Source organism: Lactuca serriola, chromosome 8 (assembly GCF_051521515.1).
Source record: "Lactuca serriola cultivar US96UC23 chromosome 8, Lser_US96UC23_V15, whole genome shotgun sequence".
Taxonomy (NCBI): domain Eukaryota; kingdom Viridiplantae; phylum Streptophyta; class Magnoliopsida; order Asterales; family Asteraceae; genus Lactuca; species Lactuca serriola.
The window spans coordinates 266,602,690-266,624,920 of record NC_136415.1 but is presented as its reverse complement, the minus strand read 5'-3'; the positions used below and the strand labels follow the sequence as shown (position 1 = coordinate 266,624,920).

General features: G+C 35.0%; 2 protein-coding genes across 2 annotated transcripts; both read right to left on the bottom strand.

The window, feature by feature from the left end:
- Nucleotides 1-2,728: 2,728 nt before the first annotated feature.
- LOC145068080 (uncharacterized) lies at nucleotides 2,729-4,325 on the bottom strand. The gene is made up of 2 exons (XM_079015070.1): nucleotides 3,447-4,325; nucleotides 2,729-3,355 (listed from the first exon to the last, which is right to left on the bottom strand). Exons 1-2 carry the CDS (start codon nucleotides 4,323-4,325, stop codon nucleotides 2,729-2,731), a joined length of 1,506 nt encoding a protein of 501 aa, XP_078871196.1.
- Nucleotides 4,326-4,337: 12 nt separating this feature from the next.
- Nucleotides 4,338-5,553, bottom strand: LOC145068079 (uncharacterized). Its single transcript, XM_079015069.1, has 3 exons — nucleotides 5,134-5,553; nucleotides 4,629-5,049; nucleotides 4,338-4,558 (listed from the first exon to the last, which is right to left on the bottom strand). The coding sequence occupies exons 1-3, from the start codon at nucleotides 5,551-5,553 to the stop codon at nucleotides 4,338-4,340; spliced, it is 1,062 nt and encodes a 353-aa protein (XP_078871195.1).
- Between the last annotated feature and the right edge of the window lie 16,678 nt (nucleotides 5,554-22,231).

Here is a 22,231-nt window from a genome sequence, read left to right as displayed (position 1 = left end):
ACGTGAACTGTAGATGGAAAATAGTTTGAAAACCTTGAGACTAACATCCCATACTACATATAGATTTAATACCATGGAACTATCATCCCGGACTAGATACAAGATACTTTGATATACTTGAAAATATAGACTGAAAACCATGGGACTACCATCCCGGACTAGATACAAGATAGTTTGTTAAAACCATGGGATTACTATCCCGAACTAGATATAAGATAGTTTGATAAAACCATGGGATCACTATCCCGAACTAGATATAGATTCTAACCATAGGAATAACATCCTGCAATAGATATGAACCCTATAGACCAAAAACCATGGGATTACCATCCCGTACTAGATATATATCCAAAACCAAAGCCGTGAATAAACTTATATTAATACGTATTGTGAGTCGGATAACCATGCTGATACGACAACGAGACCTCCTTCACGCTTGTCAGACGTCGGACGATATCCAAAATTTGTCACCCCAGGCGTGCCCGCCTAACTGTAGCTAGCAGTTAAGGTGTGGGATTGTCAGTCCCGAATAGATCTATTCACAAATTCCTCGCTCTCCCTCCAGGAGACTCTGGTTACACTTCTGGGGAGGATTTACTGATCATCCATAAAGGGTAGTGACGAACTCACAAGCTAGCACTAAGCTATTCACAGGGTTCTCATACGATATCAAACATATATAAAAGATTATGAAACATAATACAGTGAATACAGATACATACAATGAAACTATCTGGCAATACATTCAAATGATGCGGAGATAAACTGAATCAGACATAGTTTATCTAATAACTTTATACACATATCAGTACATGATAAAACGAAAATTAAAGAACCCCAAATTATTCCCATAATAATTTGATTAGTTTGGTTATTTCCTTAACTAAAATTCATTTAGTTGTAGTTGATAAATCATCCCTTATGCTCAACATAATACATAAGGGGTAAAAGTATATATAAGTTTGCCAGATATTATTTGAAATACATCAAAGTTATGTTTTGAAAACATTTATAGTTTGCTTGTATTCCCCCCTAGAAACATTGAAAAACCATTTAAAAAGGGTAGGGGTATGAACTCACCGGACGAGAAACATGACGATTTCGAATGCTAAACGTTGGTTAGGGGCTTGCAAACGCACGAGGTTCCTAAGTATAATGCAAAGATACACATTTGTATCTAATTAGGACTTAGATTATTTAATTGTTAGGGACAAACACTTTTAGTCGCGGAAACACCCCATTGCAAGTGTTTGGAGGGACCCGGGTGGCGTTTAAGGACTTGAATGACCGGAAAATGGAGTTTACTCTTCAAGAGTAAACTCATACATGAGTTTTAGGCCCATAACACCCATTCCCCATGAGTTTACGGCCGTAAACTCATGGTGGGGTGGTTTATGGTGCAAAGTGACTTAAAACACATAAAGGGAAAATTCTAGGGTTGGTTTAAGAGCTTGGAATTAATTTTAAAACACCAATGACCGTACTTAAGGGAGCTTACGGCCTTAGCATGGAGCTTACGGCTGTAAACTCCTATGCACCCTTGAATAAGTGTTTTAATGACTCCAAATAAATCACATGTGATTCCTAAAATTGTTCCAAGGCCTTACATGAATTTTTAAGGGACTTTTGATGTGTTTTTGGAGTTTACGGCCCATGAGACCTCCCTCATGGCCGTGAACTCTCTTGAGGTGAGATTTATTATGTTTAAAGGTCTAAAGCTTGTTTGCATACACTTCTAGAATTTATTCTAAGGCTTTAGGGGTGTTAAAGTGACATTCTAACACTTTTAGAGGAGTTTACTCCCCAAATATGAAGGGTTTACGGCCCAAGCATAAGCCTTGGCCGTAAACTCTTATTTTTCCCTCAAATTTTATGTTTAAAGTGTTCCAAGGCTAAAACCAAAATTCTAGAAGTCATATCTATGTCTTGTTGGGGTCTAGGAAGGGTTTTAGGGTTTTACGGCCTAAGCTCCTTCCTGGGCTGTAAAAACATATACAAGGCCTTATTTCATGTTTTAATCCCAAATTTGAAGGTCAAATATGCTATACAATGAGTTTAGGAAGGTACCTTAGAGATTTGAAGCCTTAAAATTGAGTTTTGGACCCTTGAACTTAGATTTAGGAGAGAGGTTAGAGAGAGAGTAGAGAGAGGAAGCAAAAGCTTCAAATGAAAGGTTTAACATGTTTATATAGGTTGCAAAACTTGGACACGGTGGAATTCTACCCGATACCGGGATTAAACGGGGCTTTTGGTCGCACCTGATTAAGTTTCCGTTACTAGGCGGGAACATTTCTAAAATTTTTGAAATAACTATTTTGGGCTAAATTCATGAGTTCCTAAGGGGTTTGGACACTCATTAGATTCTAATAAACATATAAGTTTAAACCATTTAGCCTCAAACGAAATCGGGTCAAATTGGTAAACGGTAAATCTTTACGGGTAGAACGGGGTTTTTGGCGATGAACAACTTCGGGTTGTTACATCTGGGAACTCTGATATGAAATCATTTGAAACAATTTGTGAACTATGTTGATGTTTGAATAATTTTTGATTACCCGGATTGGTTTTGAAAAGTTTAAAATTTTTAGTAAAATTTTGGGTGGTTACATGACGTTTGTAGGGAAGACAATTGCTCTGACAGATAGGTCTACAACTGATGGATTATCAAGAATACAATTTTCAAAGACAAACTGTATGAGATGTTGTAGAGAATTTTGTCCAGGAGGTATTAACAGCAATTCTGGTATTTCAACCCAACTTGTGTCTTGGGATCATCTGGATCAGGTGTTCCTACATTTCTATTGCCAACTGCAAATGCAGAAGTTGATAACCCAGGTGTCGATTGACTATTAAAAGTGACTAACCTCATGTTTTCGTGGAGCTTATGGACTTTAAAAAAAGGCCACGGATATAAATGTGGCAGTGTTAAGGCAATAATGTCCGAACGGGTACCTTTTGGGGAAACTGGAAGTGTTCGGCGGAAATCACCACCAAGAAGAACTGAAATGCCACCAAACGGCTGGTCATCACAATCTAGCACATCCTGTAAAGATCTATCAAGATATTCAAAATACCGTCGATCGCTCATTGGAGCGTCATCCCATATGATAATTGATGTAGGTTTCATTAAATCCCAAAGCAATGTCTTTTTTATGTCACAAGAAGTTTTTTCTGTCAGGTCAATAGGAATTTTAAATCTTGAGTACGCTGTTCTTCCAGATGAGAGCAGTAATGATGTTATTCCAGAGGCGGAAACTGCTAGAACAATCTTCCCAGTTGACCTAAAATACGAAATAATTGTAGTCCATAAGAATGTTTTTCCAGTGCCACCGTTTCCATAGACAAACAGAAGGACCTATTTTTTGTTTTCTTCAGAAGTGACAACTGTTTTATAAACAGCCAATTGATCTCTATTCAACTGTGAAATGAAATCTGAATGAAGTTGCCCACGTAGAGGCTTCAATGAAAACGGTCATCCATTCCACATCATCACCTATCAACCTAAGAGCGTTACATGCACTGCGGAAATTTGGATGAAGACGGCCGAAAACCGTTGGGACATCTTCATAAGACTTACACTCTTTTTGATGACAAAGAAGTATCTGAAGGTAAAACAACTCACCGAATGTCGGATGAACAAATACAAATCTACCAATTATTTTAGAAGATTCAAAAACTCTTCGTCCCCATTGTTTAGAATCACCATCCCACTTATAATCTTTAGGATAGTCAAGATATGTGAGTTCATGACCCTTTGGATCCCTTGCATTGTTATCAAACCATCCTAAAAGTGGAGTTCTAGCAAAACCTGCTTGACAAAGAACATCTTCCAGTTTGCTATTTTCTTTAAATACAATGTGTTGCATGTTATGAAGATGAACTGGCAATAAGAGTACAGGTGGATGTCGCTGATGTATATAGAAGTTTAGAATCCTCCATGCTGCCTCATGAAGGAATATATATCGACCATCAACAAAGTTATGAACTTCATTCAGAGGTTGAATTCCCGCACTTGGATTGGCCTCTCTATCCACTTCATTCTTTTGGACAGCAAACCTAACACGCTCCACGCCTTTTGAAACGTACTTAAACAGATACTTTATCATCATATTCCATCCACGGTATTCGACATTTATGTGAGCGCAGAATCTAGAACACAATCTTCTGTTATAAGGCACAACATATCTATTATCAATAATAACTCCACTTTGCATCGTGTGGCGTGCAGATGCTCTTCTTCTATAGTGTACATATCCTTCTTTGTCAAAAGATGTACACTGTTGGAAAGGCTTTGGATACTTGTTGTTGCACTTTCCATCCTTCATACATGGAGCCTTCTAATTTAGAAATCCACAGGGACCATGGATCATGCAGGTTGTCACTGTCTCATAGAGCAACGGATCCATAACTGGATCCGGAAATTCTGCAATTATATGCCTATCAATATCAGCGGGATCTTGAATCATGTGTTGGTCCTTAACCCAAAGTAACATGTGACAGTGAGGCATCCCCCTCTTTTGGAACTCAATAGTGTATAAATCTGCATTGTCACATGAAGCTAGTACATAAGCATAAGATACAAAAAAAAACAAAAAAAAAAAATTTTCAAAATAAACTGTGATACTTACATGCCTCTACTTCACCAAAAGTCTTATCTTCTTTCAAAAACTTGATGAAAGCATCAACCTTCATGTCAAAAACCCTAGCTATGATATCACCTCTACTGTGAGTATCATTTTGATCATGACTAACCATATAACGACTTATTTCCGGCCACTTAACATTACATGTAAATCTAATGAAGAATTGCGGATTCCCGTAGACTCTACAGATGGCCAGTGCTACCTGGTAATGGCTATACATGTACCGTGGACCACCAATAAATGAGGTTGGCAAGAAAACACGTTTACCCACATCACGACTTTCCCTATCACCTTTAAAAAGTGCATTATAAAGACCGCTTACATAGTCAGACCGTAACTTTTCCAGATTATTTGTAATATAATCTAAATGGCCTTCTTCAATGCATGTATAAGAATCAACCAAATACTATTGAAAAAGACGGCCTGAATTTAATATAAGAGACCATATACCTTCCTGTGTGGGTATCTTGTAGCCATATTACATATTCACCGATAGACTCTTAGCATTGCAACGGGTGTTATTATACAATTTCAAACGCGGAGACCAGCCATCTTCACCATACGGAAAAAGCAATGGATATTGTAATGGCATATAACTCGGATGAAGCTTGCTAACTCGCTGAGGAGAACCTGGCCTTGAGTACACGACAATGTCATTCTTGTTACAACTAGTATCATCACCACAAATAATGCATCCCAAAGTACCTAGAGCAGGTGGACCATATCTGCGATCGGGGACATTGTTAAACAAACGAACTCCATATGAATCCATATTCATCGCATTAGCCATCTCTTTTGCAGTCTTGAAAGTACGTACATATTCATTGTGGGCAGTGAAAATGTCCATGAGAAATTGAATGATATTATCATCCAAATCCCTCTTCTTAGGATTATCAAATGCCCTTAGCATGTTAGAAAGCTCATTCTCAGTATCAAAAAGATATAATTGTAAAAACTTCAGACCCTTTGTATCTTGGGGACATAAATGTTGGATTAGAGTCTAAGTCCATAACTATTTTGGTATGTACTTGACCTGATGGTGCATGGTCCTTTTGGGTTGCCTTCACCAAAGCAACTTGATAGGATGAATTATGGAGAGAGAGGATTAATTATGATTTATTAATATATTATGAGAATAATATATTAAAGGAGAAATCATATTGTTTAATTAATATTAATCAATAATTAATTAAGAATTAATTTTGTGGCTAAAAGACATTAAATAAATACATGGGACTAGAACTGTCAATTGTGTGATAGTTGAATATTGGGCTAATGGACTCCTTAGAGGATGGAGTGGACGAATTCTATGAGGAACCCCATTAGAAATCGTCCAAGGCCACCAATGAGGGAGTTTATGGGCTGCTTAGGGCCTAAGCAGTCAAATTAGGGTTTTCTTATTAGATAACCTTAATAGTCTCACATATTTAAGGATCCCTAGGGCACCAAAAACGTGGCGAAGAGTTTCCTTAGGGTTTCTAGATGTATTTGGGTGCCTCTCCTCTTCACCTTCTTCATCCTCTTGCTCTTGGTGTTTGTGAGCCATTATAGGAGTGACACTTGTGACTCTAAGCTTTCTAAAGCCATTACAAGGAGGATTTGAGATTGTTATTGCTACATAACAATCAAGGTAAGATCCAAACCCCATTCTTATGTTAATATTGATTATCACATGCTAGATCTAGGGTTTAAAGTCTTGGATGAATGCATGTACAATAGAGAAACCTAGATCCAAGCATTAGTGTTTGCATGAGCACATAGGATGTTCTAGTGGCTAAAACCCACCAGTGGTATCAGAGCCATGATTGGTTTTTATTGTATTAATGCTTAGTGTTTCATTCTTGATTGTAAAGTCGAGATTTTGGCCATCTGCCTAACAAACTCGTTGAGTCCCAATGTGGACTCGTCGAGTAGGATGAACTCGGCGACTCGGGCTGTCAGACAGACGAATTTCGGATTTTTTGCCTATTTTGAATTAGGATAATTGCCATAACTATTTTAAATTAATAAAATATGAATTTTATTGATTCCTTATGATTATCTTTGTCAAAATATAAGATTTTGGTCATCTAATTAGATAATAATTTCCCTATATGATAAATGCTAAATTATTTGAATTATTTGGTCAATTATCTTGCAAATAAAATTGATTAGGTGAATATGTAGATAATCATGAAATTAATTGTTTAGTTTTGAATTATTTGCAATTTGATCCTTTGTGTTTTGAAAGGTTTCAAAACTTGCCCTCAAGTTTTGGAATTTAAATTTTTGATTAAAAAGTTTAATTTTGAAATATTTAAATTCTAAACCCTAATGATTTGAAATGTTTCAAAACTTGCCCTCAAGTTTTTGGGATTAAAATTTTTTAATTAAAAGTTTAATTTCAAAATGTTAAATTCTAAAACCCTAATTTTTGAAAAAGTTCAAATTGCACCCTATGGTTTTATTAAGTTAATTAAGTGTATAATTAAAAGAGAGTTAATAAATCCATAGTGATATGGTTTACATTTAATTAAATTAAAGGTGTAATTTATTAAATTAGACCACCTAGTATTTTAAAAGTGTAAAATACACCCTTATACTACATATAACATTAAAAGTCTAATATTATATATGTATAACTTAAACTGCTAGTCTTACCGTTAGTAGGCCTCATTCACGAAATCGATCTATAAAGGGGGTATAAGGTTATGGCCTATAAAATGACCGTTTAACGGGTGTCCACTCTCACCCACCGCTTCCTTGATTAGTGGAGGGTCGTTAGCCGAATGGGTAGGATAGGGCAAACCCTTTCCATTAAAAGTATAATGAAGTATAAAGTAACAAAAATTTTTAAAATTCCCAATCTTAGTTACTTTAGGAAAAAGTGAATTTGATGCAATTCCATGAAAATTACACTTTGTACCCTTGCGAAGACGTTAGTGCAGCGTGTGTGGTTAACCGGCACACTAAATGGTTCTAAGCAAAGGTAGCAAAGGGTGACTCAATGTCGTCATAATTCGGTGGAGCGTGTGTGGTTAACCGGCACATCGAATAGGTGACTGTAACATTGGGGGCACCATGTAAGTTTGCATGGTTATTCACACCCTGTTTTGTGATCCTCGGCATCCCAGTCACAAATCGAGGGGCATATCGAGATTTAAACATTCCATTGAAAAGTTTAATAAATCTCAAAGGATCTAGGAGTTTTTCAATACATTTAAAACCTAATCTCTTTTTCGTTTTTCATGGTGGAAAATTAGTGAATCGTCATTCATTTACCTTCAAATGTTCTGCAATTTGGTTTACGGCATCCCTCTCCCAAGTTGTAGAGTATTGTGTTGGGTCCTAGCCTTAATATCTCATCTGGATGATTTATTAAGGACTCAATCAATCAACTAACTTGAATTTTTTTCTCCTATTTTGTAGATGTCAAAGTATGACAGTTATGGTCTTCCCAAATCCGGTGGAACAAGCTTTCCACATGAAGATGATATTCCACAATTCGATCGAGGAACACGAGATCATGCTTCACTTCCTCCACCTTCTCCTATTCTTCTCCCTAACCCACAAGTTCAAAGGCTTGAAAAGTTCAAACTCACTCAAGCCCTTTTGGCAAGTAAACATGAAGAACGAAAGTCAGTGTGTGCATATGTCTTAGAGATGAAGTCACACATTGATAGGTTAAGAATGTTGGGATCCGTTGTCTGTGGGGAGATGGCTGTTGATTGGGTTCTTCAGTCACTTCCTAACTCGTATAGTGAGTTCGTAAGAGAGTACTATATGATAGACCACGACGTGACCCTCATCGATCTCACCTATTTGCTTATTGTTGTTGAATCAGCGATGATTTGGCGCACTGGAAAAGCAAAGTTGATTGGTGGATTTGCCTTCCAGACCTCTATGGATATAGACAATGGCTACGAAAGGCATGTCATGGTCGAAAAGTTTGATCATAAGAGAAAGGAAAAGTCTGAAGTAGTTTTGTGTGCTATTCCAAAAGAGTCAATTTGATTTTATTGCCAAGAGAAGGGGCATTGGAGACGAAGCTGCCAAATCTACCTGAGAGATCTAAGAGATGGGAGACTCAAGACGTATGGCTCTACTTCAGGTAAAATCCACTATCTAACTCCATTAAGTTCCTATTCATTGATTCTTAATACATAATGTGATAAGATTGCATTTGAATGTTTTGCAGGATCAGTGAAAAGAGAGGAAGCTTGATGGAAGAGCAAGATGAGTCTGATCACAAAGAAATGGATCACGATCGCATGGATTCGAAGATCAAATTTTGAGCTTACAAAGTTATGATAGAGTTGTTAGGAATATGTGATTACATAGTTTTTCTGTTGATTTTGCATTGTAAGGACATGTTTTTCGCTGCTTTTATGAATAAAATAATTTTTTTGATTTGTCTTATTTATATATATCCTTGCAATGAAATCATTGTGAAAAATTGATGTTTGTGTATTTCTATAAATGGATGTGATTCTTAGTTATGTTATCTATGGTAGTGTCAAAATTTTCTAAGTAAGAAAAGATTCCCATCACCCAAGTTTCAATTGGACAGAAACTTGGAATCATATGATTTGAATCATGTGATGTATGGAAATCTTGGTACTTGGGAAGTTTAGACTAATTCCTTGATCACACAAGAATGTGAGTCAACTGAAGGAATAAAGGAATAGAACACAATGTTGTGCACTAGTCAAGTCCACCACAAATAATAATAAGACTATTCGTCATAATTTACTAAAAGTCTAGTAAATGTGATTATGCTTACAAGATTAAGTGGAATTTTGAATCATTGAAAAGTTTCGATGAACGGCAGAACGAATAAGAAGAATCAATTAGGCAGAAAGATAAAAGTTTCTACAATCTAAGAAGAAGGGAGAGTACTTTTGTATCGGATTTTATGATCATCTTAATGATTAAGAACCATATCACAATTAATCCTCTAAGGACATCTTAGTGCACTAGTATGGCTAAGAAGAGGATTCGAAAATTGTTGAAATGGTTAAATCAAAAGGATGAGTCATACTTCGTTCCAAAATTAAGTCTTAGAATTACATTCCAAGATTGTGAATTGAGTGACACACCCTCATCAAACGTGAAGTAGAAAATTGTTTTTCTTACTCTTGCACGTTTGAAATTGGTATGTTGTGATGTCTCGGAGAAGACAAAGACCAACTAAGACCAAATTTGTGTAATGTTTTGTCTTGATATTGGATATTTGTTTATTAAGAAATGTTTCTTGATAAGAGAATCTAATATGTCAAGAGATCAGTGGGAGTTTGAAGATCTTGAAAAAATTTCAAGAACTAATCAAGAGTAAACTTATTAACCACTAGCACACGACTTGAGGTTTGTAACCTATCGTGTTGACAAAATCTATTTTTGTGCCAATCCTGTTGAGTGATTATGCGTATGAGTTCTACGAGTTCTCAATAGACAACATAAGGCAAGCACCTTGTTCGATGAAAGTACATTGAATGGAATTTGTGAGCTGCTAGATAACTTGAAATCAATGGTGGGACCCTTGATGGCAAGAAATTAAGAATGAACAAGTTCTGTCCATAAGAATTTGAGTTTGTCACAAACATTATCTTTTGATTATGGTTATGACAAATTCACATGGATGAGAACACATACACCATAAAATCTAAGTGTCATAAGGTTTCTCTCCTTCATGAAAATGATTTTGAGGAAACGCTTTCACTAAGAGAGATTTTAAGGAGATAGCGATTATGTAAATTGCATTCTCAAATTCGATTATGATTACGGAATCCCTCTTCATAGTTTGAATTGTGAGATTTGGCAATTAATCTGAACATTTGGGACTTAGTAAAGTAAGATCTGAATTAGTTTAGACACACATGTGAGCTGTCTATGGAAAGGTGTGTGATTTTTAAGAAGCTTAGATAAAGGCTTATCGAAGCATGTCGTATTAGACACAATGAACTTTGGAAGTCAATAAGTACTGATTCCTAGAACTTTAGTTGGTTCCTTAATTGTGTCAAAGCTAGTGGGAGCATATATGTTATGCCGGAATGGATATAATCATCATGTTAGGGGGAGCATGATTATTATTTAAGTATTGCAAGTTGGCAATATTAATTATAGAAAAACAAATGTTTCACTTTGCAAAGTTGCAGGGGTAGAAAAGTTGTTTTTGCTATAATTAAGGGAGAGAATGTTATACTTCGTTTCCAATCTAAAAGCTTAGATCGAGAAATTTAAATTGAATTTAGTCAATGGTATATTTATTATTTGCATTCTCAAGGTTCGATTATGATTACGGCATCCTTCTTCATAGTTCGAATTTTGAGAACATGGCAAATAGAAATATTATGAAGATATTATAGTAAGAAACTGGTAAAGTATCATGTTTTTCATTATGAATCGTATCCCATACGCTTCGGGTATAGGATCGATTGCATATGCTGTAATATTCGACCATTCTAAAATTTTCCAAATGCCTACGACATTTAGAGGGAAAAATGGAATAGAACCGGATTTGACTAAAATAATTAAACAACTGTCAAGGACAATCTAAGGTTCGCCAAAGATTGGTCGCTTGAGGACAGTTGGAAGTATAGTCATGGATGGACCATATTGACATCATTATGAATAGATAAGACTATATTTAGAATGAGTTGGCAGATGGCAAATATAGAAATGTTTCCTTATTGGGAGTTGGACGTTAAGAATCTATGTCTAGATTAGAAACTTCTATGCAACAAGGATGTTCAAAGGAATGTACTTTGAATGTGAGACTTCATGGCTATGGAATTGTCTTGTAACAATCTCCAATCTAGCACTTTGTAATTTCATTGGAAAGTCTTGGTGACTTTGGCGTTGTGATATTACGAAAGGACCATTGCATAAAATGTTAGAATCTAACATATTCTAGTAGTGGCGAGAATTTTTTATTCTTACACTAATGGATTAGGAATTGTGAAATGAGCATCATTGGAAATGTGTTCATTTGATCTATTTCACAAAGAAAAGACCATAGGAAACATAGTGTGCATGCTAAGAGCATGGGACAATTGTTGTTATAATTCAAGTAAGAAGTTGATTACCCGAAACAACAAATAATGAGTAATCAATATGGTGATTAAATAAAAGGTGTTTTATTTATACTCAAAAGTTTTGGGCCATATAGGATTAGTACTATTCTTGTGTTTCACTTTGCATGTTTTGACTTCCTGAAAAATAAGATTATTCAAACCCTCCACAGTCGCTCATTCTTTGGAAGTAGGAATGAAAGAAGACTGTCATGAATCTGACTGTATACTGTCTACAGTGTTTTAGACATAGCAAAAGTTTGATGCAGGGTTCATGAGTGCTGTTATAAGATTAGAGTATTGGATTAAACCCACGCTCACTTGGATTACTTCATGCATTTTATCACGAGTGGTTGGTGAGACGATAATATCTTATATTCTTGAAACTGAGATGTGTAAGTTGTATCTTGTGAGTCGGTTACACATTGATAATATGTAAACGCACCAGTAACTTGTTATAAAACATATTGTTGTGTGTAATTCGGTGAGTGAGTACAAGTGAACATTGAGTCAAAGTTTATCCGTTCCTTTTACCCAAAGTGGGATAAAAGCAATATATGTAGGCCCCTCGATGATTTAGTGATGACACCTAAAGCGCTTGGCCAAGCCGAGACTAAGTTGATGTGTTCACTTTTAGTCTGTTGTTAGTCGTCGTAAATCAGATATCGTGAAACAACATATAGACAGAGAGAATGATTTCAATCCATGTCTCACGTCTATACGATATCTAGAATGGAGGAATATATGATCCCTTATCTAAAGGCCGCATATCTGATAAGATCAGAGTTGACAGTGGCTTTTGAAAGCTACGATTGCGGATCAGGATCTGAAGTCATACGCATAATAGTTATTAGACTTATCCAAGTGGGAGACTGTTGGATTAGTGTCTAAGTCCATAACTATTTTGGTATGTACTTGACCCGATGGTGCATGGTCCTTTTGGGTTGCCTTCACCAAAGCAACTTGATAGGATGAATTATGGAGAGAGAGGATTAATTATGATTTATTAATATATTATGAGAATAATATATTAAAAGAGAAATCATATTGTTTAATTAATATTAGTCAATAATTAATTAAGAATTAATTTTGTGGCTAAAACACATTAATTAAATAAAGGGGACTAGAACTGTCAATTGTGTGATAGTTGAATATTGGGCTAATGGACTCCATAGAGGATGGAGTTGACGAATTCTATGGGGAAACCCATTAGAAATTGTCCAAGGCCTCTAAGGATGGAGTCCATGGGCTGCTTAGGGCCTAAGCAGTCAAATTAGGGTTTCCTTGTTAGATAACCCTAATAGCCTCACATATTTAAGGACCCCTAGGGCACCAAAAATGTGGCAAAGATTTTCCTTAGGGTTTCTAGACGTTTTTCTGTGCCTCTCCTCTTCTCTTTCTTCATCCTCTTGCTCTTGGTGTTTGTGAGCCATTAGAGGAGTAACACTTGTGACTCTAAGCTTTTTGAAGCTATTACAAGGATGATTTGAGATTGTTATTGCTACATGACAATCAAGGTAAGATCTAAACCCCATTCTTATGTTAATATTGATTATCACATGCTAGATTTAGGGTTTAAAGTCTTGGATGAATGCATGTAAAATAGAGAAACCTAGATCCAAGCATTAGGGTTTGTATGAGCACATAGGATGTTCTTGTGGCAAAAACCCATCAATAAAGACCCAATCTGATGGCAGACCTAACCCGAGACTTTGAAAACATAAGGACCAACCAGATTATTAATTTCATCATCTACGTATTCCCCAAATTATGTCATACAAAACATGTTATTATAAGCCCTGATGTCAGCCAAAAAAGCCTTATTCCTAAAAAGATGAAGAAATTGAGGAGGTGGAGGAATAGGATAAGGGAGAACAACTTTACCAGTGTCACAACTAGAAATTTTGTGTCATGTAATCTATACAATCAAGTTAATGTTGAATCAAAAACTTAAGAGCATGTGTGATACCTATTATTATGACATCAAAAACTTCAATCAAATACATCATACAAGTACTACAAATAGTCATCAAGCAATTGGAAACCCTAGAAGTTCTTGATTAGGTCCATTTTGGACTAGGACTTCCTTATTGGACTCAATGGACTAATAAGCTTCCAATTTGACTATCATTGGCTTAGAACCCTAATTGGGCTCTAACTGGACCCACAATCATTTATTTCAACATTTTGGGCCATTTTGGGCCTAGAATGAAATGAATTAAAAGCTTTGATCCATGAATAACCTAAACTAGTCCAACAAAATGTAAAAATCATGTTATATTTCTTTTAGGTTAAAACTCACCTAAACTAACTCTAATATTGGGCTTAGGGGCAAAAAGCCCAAATTTTCCTTTTCCCTTCAAAATTCTCGGCCCAAGGCCCAAACCCAAGAAGAGATGAAGAGAGTTGACTTGCAATTGACACCTCATTATTGTCTTTTGGATCTCCATGCAACTTATTGCATGTTTCCATGCATATCACCTCAAGGGTCTATTTCTCTCTCTCTCTCTCTCTTTCTCTCGGCCATTTCAAACACACCCACACACCTCACAAATTCTCTCTAGAATACTCAAGAACTCATCCCTCCTCTCCATTCAAAAATCTCGAAAATTAAGAGGCTTTCAAGAGGATATTTCCACAAACTCTTCATCTAAGGTAAGGTTATGCTTGGATCTATGACTTAGATTCTTTGTTTTATCAAAATCTATTCCTAATCCATGTAAAAATCATGATCTTGCATCCTAGAACCACCTCAAACTCGAGATCTTCAAGAAAAGGGTGCTAAGGCCAAAAATCACCAAGTTTCCTTCCATCTTTTCTTCAAAAACCGAAACTACACCCTAAGGTGAGCTTCATACTCCCTATTTTTCTGTTTTATAAGTTATTTTGGGGGGGAGGAATACAAGTGAAAGTGTAGATCTATATGTGTTTTGTATGCCTTGTATGATTTCTATGCTTATATGTGTGTTTTTGTTTGTTTATGATGTTGGATCTAGCCATAAACCCCTAAAAATCGAAATATACTTTATGTTAAATGATACTAGCATCAAATATATTTCTACATACAAAGTGTTCTAAGAAAAAATAGCTAAATGGCTTAATAACATTTTCTTTGGGCTAAAAACTCAATTTTTGGACATAAAATGTTAAAAATATAAAGTTAAAGGGCCCAAAATGAAATATTTCGAATTCTGATGGGTGAGATGAGTCAAAACAGTTTCCATAATGTATTTTCTGAAAATATACCCTTTTGGAGGATTAAAAACATAAATTTCAAGCTTAATGGGCTAAAAATGACATTTTCGGCCCAATAGGGCCCAATATGCGAAATTTTCTGTTTTGAAGGGCCAAAACTGTTTTTTTCTGTAAAACAGTGGACTACTAGTGTTCCAAGACCTTTTCTAAGGTTTAAAATGCTTTTCAAATTTAAAAAGGACCAAAGTTGCAAAAAATTTCCAATTTGGGCCAAAATTGTAAAAACTGCGAAAAAGAGGGGTTATAACCGAGAAAACTGTATTTTCAGGGACTCAAACTGTTTTCAACTAAAAATATGCTGAAAAATATCAATTTCAATAAGTTTTGGTGTTAAAAATGTCAAGAAAAATGATTTAAGGACCAAACCGGAAATTTATTTAATTAAAGGGTTGAAAAAGTAAATTTACAAAATAAAGAGGGGCTGAAAACAGAAAATTTTCAAGGCTAATTCAATACACCCAACGTGATCAAATATTGGCACCGCGACTACCGACGAAATACAATACACAACAATACCAAAAATCGTTGTTAAACGAATTGATTCGGTCTCGAATCAATAACAACCCGAAACTACTAACACGACGATAACTCGATTCACACAAGTAACATTTGGGAATTTAATACACACGTGAGAGTGCACAGACGTCGACGCACCATCTTTGGGCCCCAAAGTGTAAAATTTTGTTTGTTGGGCCTAGCTAGCCCAATGACCTGATCTTTAGGCCCGAAGACTTCTACCTTACGAGTTGTTGGGTCTTACATGATCTAACACAGCGTAAAAGGACTTTCAATGGCTTTTATACTATTGGTCCCCGAGGGTCCTTTGGTACTGCTAGTAAAGTCGGTTATTTTAATGCGAGTCGGGTCAAGGGCCCTTCGCACTCTTTTTTTTATCCCCAACCGGCTAATGGAGTTATCGAGGTCTTCGTGCCCTCTTTCTCTTCGGATGTGGGATTACTCGAAGTCAGGGCGGTTGGATTACGTGAATAGTACGGACGACGCCTACGGGATCGTTAGTATAGTTGTAAACTGGTCGTTTGCGTAACGCGTGTTTATAGCAATTCACCATGCGCCGTAATCCGACGTCGCCTGGAATTAATGACTTCACACGCCGCGATGGTTTTTTTTTAACTACATGGAATTCAAAGTATTAGGAAAACATTGGGTTTTCCTAGGGTTTTTCAATACATACGGTTTTTCGAAACATACACAAGTTTAATGAACAAATATTTTTTTTACAACTATAGAAACAAACAAGCATACTTATGGATCTTCACAAACTTTTTCAGAAACTCTTTTCAGAAAATATCGGATTTTCTGGTGGTTTTCAAAATAATACAAAACGTTGCTTTTCAAATACCGCTTATGAACTCACCAACATTTCATATGTTGACGTTTTTTTCAAAAGACTTGTATTCTCAGGTAACAAGTGAACCAAAGGAAAATGTACTCAGTGATGGCTTGCAGTTTGTTTATTTATGTCACACCCCGCTAAAGCGGAAACGCAAGGTATGACAGCGATAACGGTTTCAATGCAAAAGATAAAGATACATCACCATAGCAATATTTAAAAGTTACAACCCATAGCTTCAAACGAAACAGAATACAAGTTTTTCAAAATAACATTGTTCAAAATATAACTTCATAATAGCTTCAACACGATGCAGCATGCTCTATGATGATGAATCTTTACATCCACTTACTAATTATTTCCTGAAAAAGCATGTAAAACGAGCGTCAACTATGAAAATAGTTGGTGAGTATCACAAGTTTATAAAAGCGAGCTTGAAATAATGCTTTTCGTAAGTACAAGTACATTGCTTTAATGATACAAAGTTGATTGCTATTAAGGAATACAAGTTTATTGCTATAACGAGAAACGCGTTTGTATGTGTATGAGCAAACAATGAGTCTCAACCAAACCTATGACTGAAGCCCTATCGAGATCTATGCTTATCGTTCCATAGATGAATATGGTATCATGCACTCCAGCGATTCGGGCGAGTGAGGAGTTGTCAATTCCTAATAGCGCTATCCATAATGACCATTGGCTCAAAGAGTTAATGGTTAGAGATAAGGGAAGGGCCTTAGTACGATAAGTTCTCATGTTCCGTGTTGCATAGACATACATAAAGAAACATAGCAATACAATAGCAATCATGTTTGATAATAACCAATTTAAATACAACATGCAAATTATAGTTTTTCTGGACATGCTTTTCCACCCCAAAACATAAAAACTGAAAATAGGGGAGTGCGTGAATACTCACGATGTTTTGTGTAGACACAAGCAGTACTTCGGGATGCACCAACGTCTTACTACCGGGATCCTACGACATCAAACACACGCACTAGTGAGTTTCCATGTCGATATCTAATGCTAATATACTAAATTCTACATATAGGGAAATGCCAATTTATGTTTTAGTATTGGATTTTATATCAATTAGTTACACTTTTTCTGAAGTAATGAAATTCTATATATCGGGCGATTAATTACAACCTTGGAATATAAACTTTCCAAATTTTTAAGTCCTTATTACAACATAAATTCACGAAAATAGCATTCGAGGGATAAAAATTCTCAAACTTTTTATTTAACTGCTATTACACAATACAATGCTGGGAAAAATATAAAAATGGATTTTCAAGCTGTTTAATTATATTTTACGATTTATGGGCATTTATTCCAATAAAAATTGAAATAAATAGAAAACAGTTTCCGAAATTAGCCAAACTTTTTATTTAATTGTTATTATACATAACTACACTGGGAAAAATATAAAAGATATTTTTCAGTGGTTATTTGTATTTTTCCTTGTTTTATTTCTTTAAATAGTCATTAATTAAAGAAATAATATTAAACAGTTAAAATAAATCACCATAAATTTTTGTAACATCATTTACAGTATAAATATCCTGGGAAAAATATAAAAAGTGGTTTTCATAATGTATAAACCGGTTTTGGGTATTTATGTATATTTAAGTGTATTTTAGTGCAATTAACTTTAGAAAATAAGAGAAAAATAGTTTACAGTAGAGAAAAATATTCAAAATTTTTTTTTTGTAACCTCCTACTGTATAATATTATATCCTGGTAAATTTTCATGAATTTTGGATAATCAGAACTATTTTTCCCATTTTTAGACCATTATAATTACCAAGAATTGGTAAAAATAGTAAGACATGATGAAAAATCTTGAAATTATTTTCTGAAGTCACCCATAACAGTTAAGGTATGCGAAAATTGTTAGATACAATTTTCATATCCTCTAAGGTGGTTTTGTAATTTATCATGTCCTAAATAAAAGAAAATTAGAAATCGTATTAAACAGTAACAAAAATTTCTGAAATTTGGTGAGGGGTCATTATTCCCCATAAGTATCATCCATGAATTTATTTAGGATTTATTGACCTCTGGAAGTATTTTATATGATTTATGCCCTTGGTTTTAGCAATAACTCTAATAAATCAAAGAAATAACAAAAGCTCTTGAAATTTTCCAGATTATCTCATGCATGCAAGGGCTTTCAAAAGGAAAAATGTAAAAAAATGTATTCAGAAGAGAAATGAGGGTAATGATTCCAACAATTTAAGAAAAGTTGCATGCAATAATGCATGAAGTGTAGATGTGGCTGAAGTTCATGAATTTGTGTAGTCCATTCTGTGAGGTTTTAAGCCACGAAATTTCAACCATCATTCACTAGATATGTTAAGTTTCTAAGGTATTTTTCCTCAGATTTATGGTTGGGTTTAAGGCCATTGTTTAAGCAAGATAAAAATAGTGATCACAGAAAAAGAGCTGTATGCGCAACCTTTTTGTAAAATCTGCCAAAAATCGGATATTTAATATTTTACAGTAAGACCAGTTGGGTTTGAAAGTTAATTCGTGGAACTAACCAATACAAAAAGAATATCATGATTTGGTTAAGAAATGACTGAGTTATGACTGTTCAAAGTCGAACAAAGTAATCTGGCAGATTGCATGTTTGCTTGTGTGCATTATTAAGGTATTTCAACAAGAACATCATGCATGTCTTTGGTAAGGCCCGATTTCTAATACATGCATGGAATGAATGAGCATCCAAGATGTACTAGAAATGGTTTAAATGCTTTTGTTCATGCATGAACACAAAAGAAATGGAGAAGAACATGAAATATTAGGTTTTGATGTCACATGATCATATGTGCATCTTTTCCACTCCTTGCATGGGTTTGATCCCGGATTTTCACCATCTTTAACACATGCATTGTGTTATGGTGAGAATCTACAAACCACAAGGGGAGAATAAAGATTTCTAGCCATGGAAAGGCATAGAATCCGAAAAGTAGAGAAGATTAAGAAGAAAAGAAGTTTAACCATGAAACTATGGAAGAAGATGTTGTTGTTTACCTTGGTTTTGACCTTGAGAGAAGTAGGAACACTTCAAGGGCTTCACAATCTCGAAATTTTGCAGAGAAATGAGAGGATTTTCGTGAGTTTAGAGAGAGGGAAGAAGAGAGTGAAGTGTGTGAAGAGAGTGAAGTGAGAGAGTGAAGAGGGAAGAGGTGGAGTAAAGGTTTAAGCTTAATGATTGTGTTTTGGGGAAGAGAGAGGGCATGGGGAAAGGTGATGGCCGGTTTTTGCATGCATTGTGGCCTACTCTCTCCTAAATTTTAAACTTTATAAAATTCCCTCCTAAATCTTTATAAAAATCCTAATTTTATAAAAGTGTTTATTAAGCAAATTTGGATTTATTTAAAATCTTGTTTTCAACAAATAAATTATGATTAATACTTGGTTATTTAATTTCTATTTCATTGACTATAATTCATAATTTGATTAATAAAAATTTGATATTAGGAAGTTTATAGCCAAATTTTATAAAGTTTTTAAGCTTTATAATTTATAACTTTGGATTTTTGGCTCTTTAGGGTTTTTGGAATATTGTTTGATATTCAACAACATGTTGAAGTATAATTAGAATGTTTTAATTTATTTTTAGAGTTTTATACCCTATTTCAATTATAACAAAGCTTGAGGCTTTATTAATTATAGTATTGGCATTTCCTATTGTAGCTAAGCAACTTACTAGAATTGTAAGTATCAAGTATATTAGTCCTAGACCTCAGTTGGATCCTAGTTTATGCAAGATTTTTGACCTAATCTATACTACTAGGTCATGGCATGTTGTGCATGAATGGTTTTTATAGAGATGCATGAGTCCGAGAATGACCTGAATTGGCAGTTGTCACAATTTATGAACCGAACAATTTATTTTTGGGAATGTAATGTTAAAACAATATACTCAATGTAAACTTTATCGGTTGTACTATATTAATGCATGGTGACGAATGATGTTATGTTTCATATATATTCAATGTTATGGTATTCAATTAAGTCACAACAGCCCCCGGACGTTTCCGCCGTCTGGTTCGGGGGTGTGACAACCAGATTTACAACACTGATTATATCTGAGATGCCCAGGATAAGAATCCTTCACAACCCTTTCAATATACCAAAAGAACGCTCCACAAAACTCACACACACAAACACAATCCCTACAATCGTCATACACAGGATGAACAGACGGAGGCAGATGACGTCGAGACTTGCGAGGAATCACAACAGCAACTGGAGATGAAGATGATGCACATTCACTAATTTTCCGTTTACCACTCTTCTTCATAACATCATAAACATACAAAAATCAAATTCAATCAAGGTACGAAGAACATAAATTAAACAAAGTAGTCCGACATTCACAAATAGAAGACATCAGAAGAAACATAGCTGATAGAAATCACAACATACAAAAAAAAAAAAAAAAAAAAAAAAAAAAAAAAAAAAAAAAAAAAAAAAAAAAAAACTTACCTGAATAGAGCAGAAAACCAGCAAAGAAAGAGAATCGAGGAAATGGAAGGATGAAAAACCCAGAGACATGTAGAAAGTGAACACGTGTGCTTGGGACTAAGGAAAGCATCCACGACGAACATTGAAATAAGTAATTCCACTAACCAGTTTCCACCATCAACATTGAAAGAAGGAAAGCAAAGAATAGAGTTTGAAAGAAATAAACCAGTAAGCCTTAAAAGACAATGGAGGGACTGAAGGTAAAAAAAAAACCAAAAACAACTGGACCAAAAGAAAAAAAAATATCAGTACAACCACTTTTAATACTCCGTATATACAAGTTTATACTCTTCGCCTGATTCAACCACTATGGCCGAACAGATCATCCCTAAAAACTATCTATGTTGAATTTAGGTGATAAAAATCACCTTCAAAGATAAGAAGAAGAACCGTCGTCGGAACCGATCGGGAGTGAAAAGATCTCTAGAGCAAGAAGTGCCAGTAAAGCTGTCGACGATCTCTTCCAGTGGTGATGCCGACGCAAATAGTTTCTTCCCTTCCGTATTGTTCCAAAGATTCAGGGATAGAAATAAACCCTAATTTGAATTGGTTTCAGCTAATTGTTTTTCTGGATTCGAAAATGGAGGTCTTCATGAGTTGTTTGGGTTATATAACTCTATATACCTGTGTTGAGGGAGAAGGAAGAAACAGAAGACTGCATGGTCCACATACATTTTGATGTCCCATTCCTGTTTATCCAAACAATTGGTCAAAGGACGAAAGTGCAATATGAAAAACTTTTGTGGCCAATATCCAAAACATCAATAGCTTACTGTACTTAATCCAACCCACTTATATATATATATATATATATATATATATATATATATATATATATATATATATATATATATATATATAATGTATGAGTAACATCTTTTCCCAACATCTGTTCTTATGCATGTCATTGAGTGGATGTCTCTATGAGAGAAGAACACGAAGAAGCTAAAATTTAAGACTCCCGAGATGATGCAATGGTATATTAAAATTCGAGAAACTATGTTAGCTCTTATTCCAGATCTTTTTCCTAAGACTCCATGTCTAGAGAAGACTCGAGCGGCGAATTAAAGACTTCGAAGATAGGACATAAAGGAGATATTGTTAAAGATCAAATGATTATGTATGTCAAGTTTCAAAATATATTTTCATTTGTTTGTTGTTTCGAAGCTTTTTGTATAAACGTAAATATTATTCATGCATTCTTTTCTATTCATGATTTCAAAGCAATCAAGCTTCAAAGTAAAAATGACTTTCGAAATCAACATGTGTTGAGCATGTGTATATCTCATCAAATCTCACATAATCTTTTATGTCGAGATTTATTTATGTGTCATGCTCCACGTTTCTATCCATATTAGGTTGATTTATTCTCACCATCTTTTGCAAGGGTA

Excerpts from the sequence above, each read along its gene's own strand:
- LOC145068079 (XM_079015069.1), bottom strand. The coding sequence starts at position 5,553 with ATGCTAAGGGCATTTGATAATCCTAAGAAGAGGGATTTGGATGATAAT. Across the intron at positions 5,050-5,133 it reads GCAATGCTAAGAGTCTATCG|TATTTGGTTGATTCTTATAC; the intron begins GTGAATATGTAA and ends CTTTTTCAATAG. Across the intron at positions 4,559-4,628 it reads TTTTGGTGAAGTAGAGGCAT|CTTCATGTGACAATGCAGAT; the intron begins GTAAGTATCACA and ends CTTATGTACTAG.
- LOC145068080 (XM_079015070.1), bottom strand. The coding sequence starts at position 4,325 with ATGAAGGATGGAAAGTGCAACAACAAGTATCCAAAGCCTTTCCAACAG. Across the intron at positions 3,356-3,446 it reads TCATTGAAGCCTCTACGTGG|GTCCTTCTGTTTGTCTATGG; the intron begins GCAACTTCATTC and ends AACAAAAAATAG.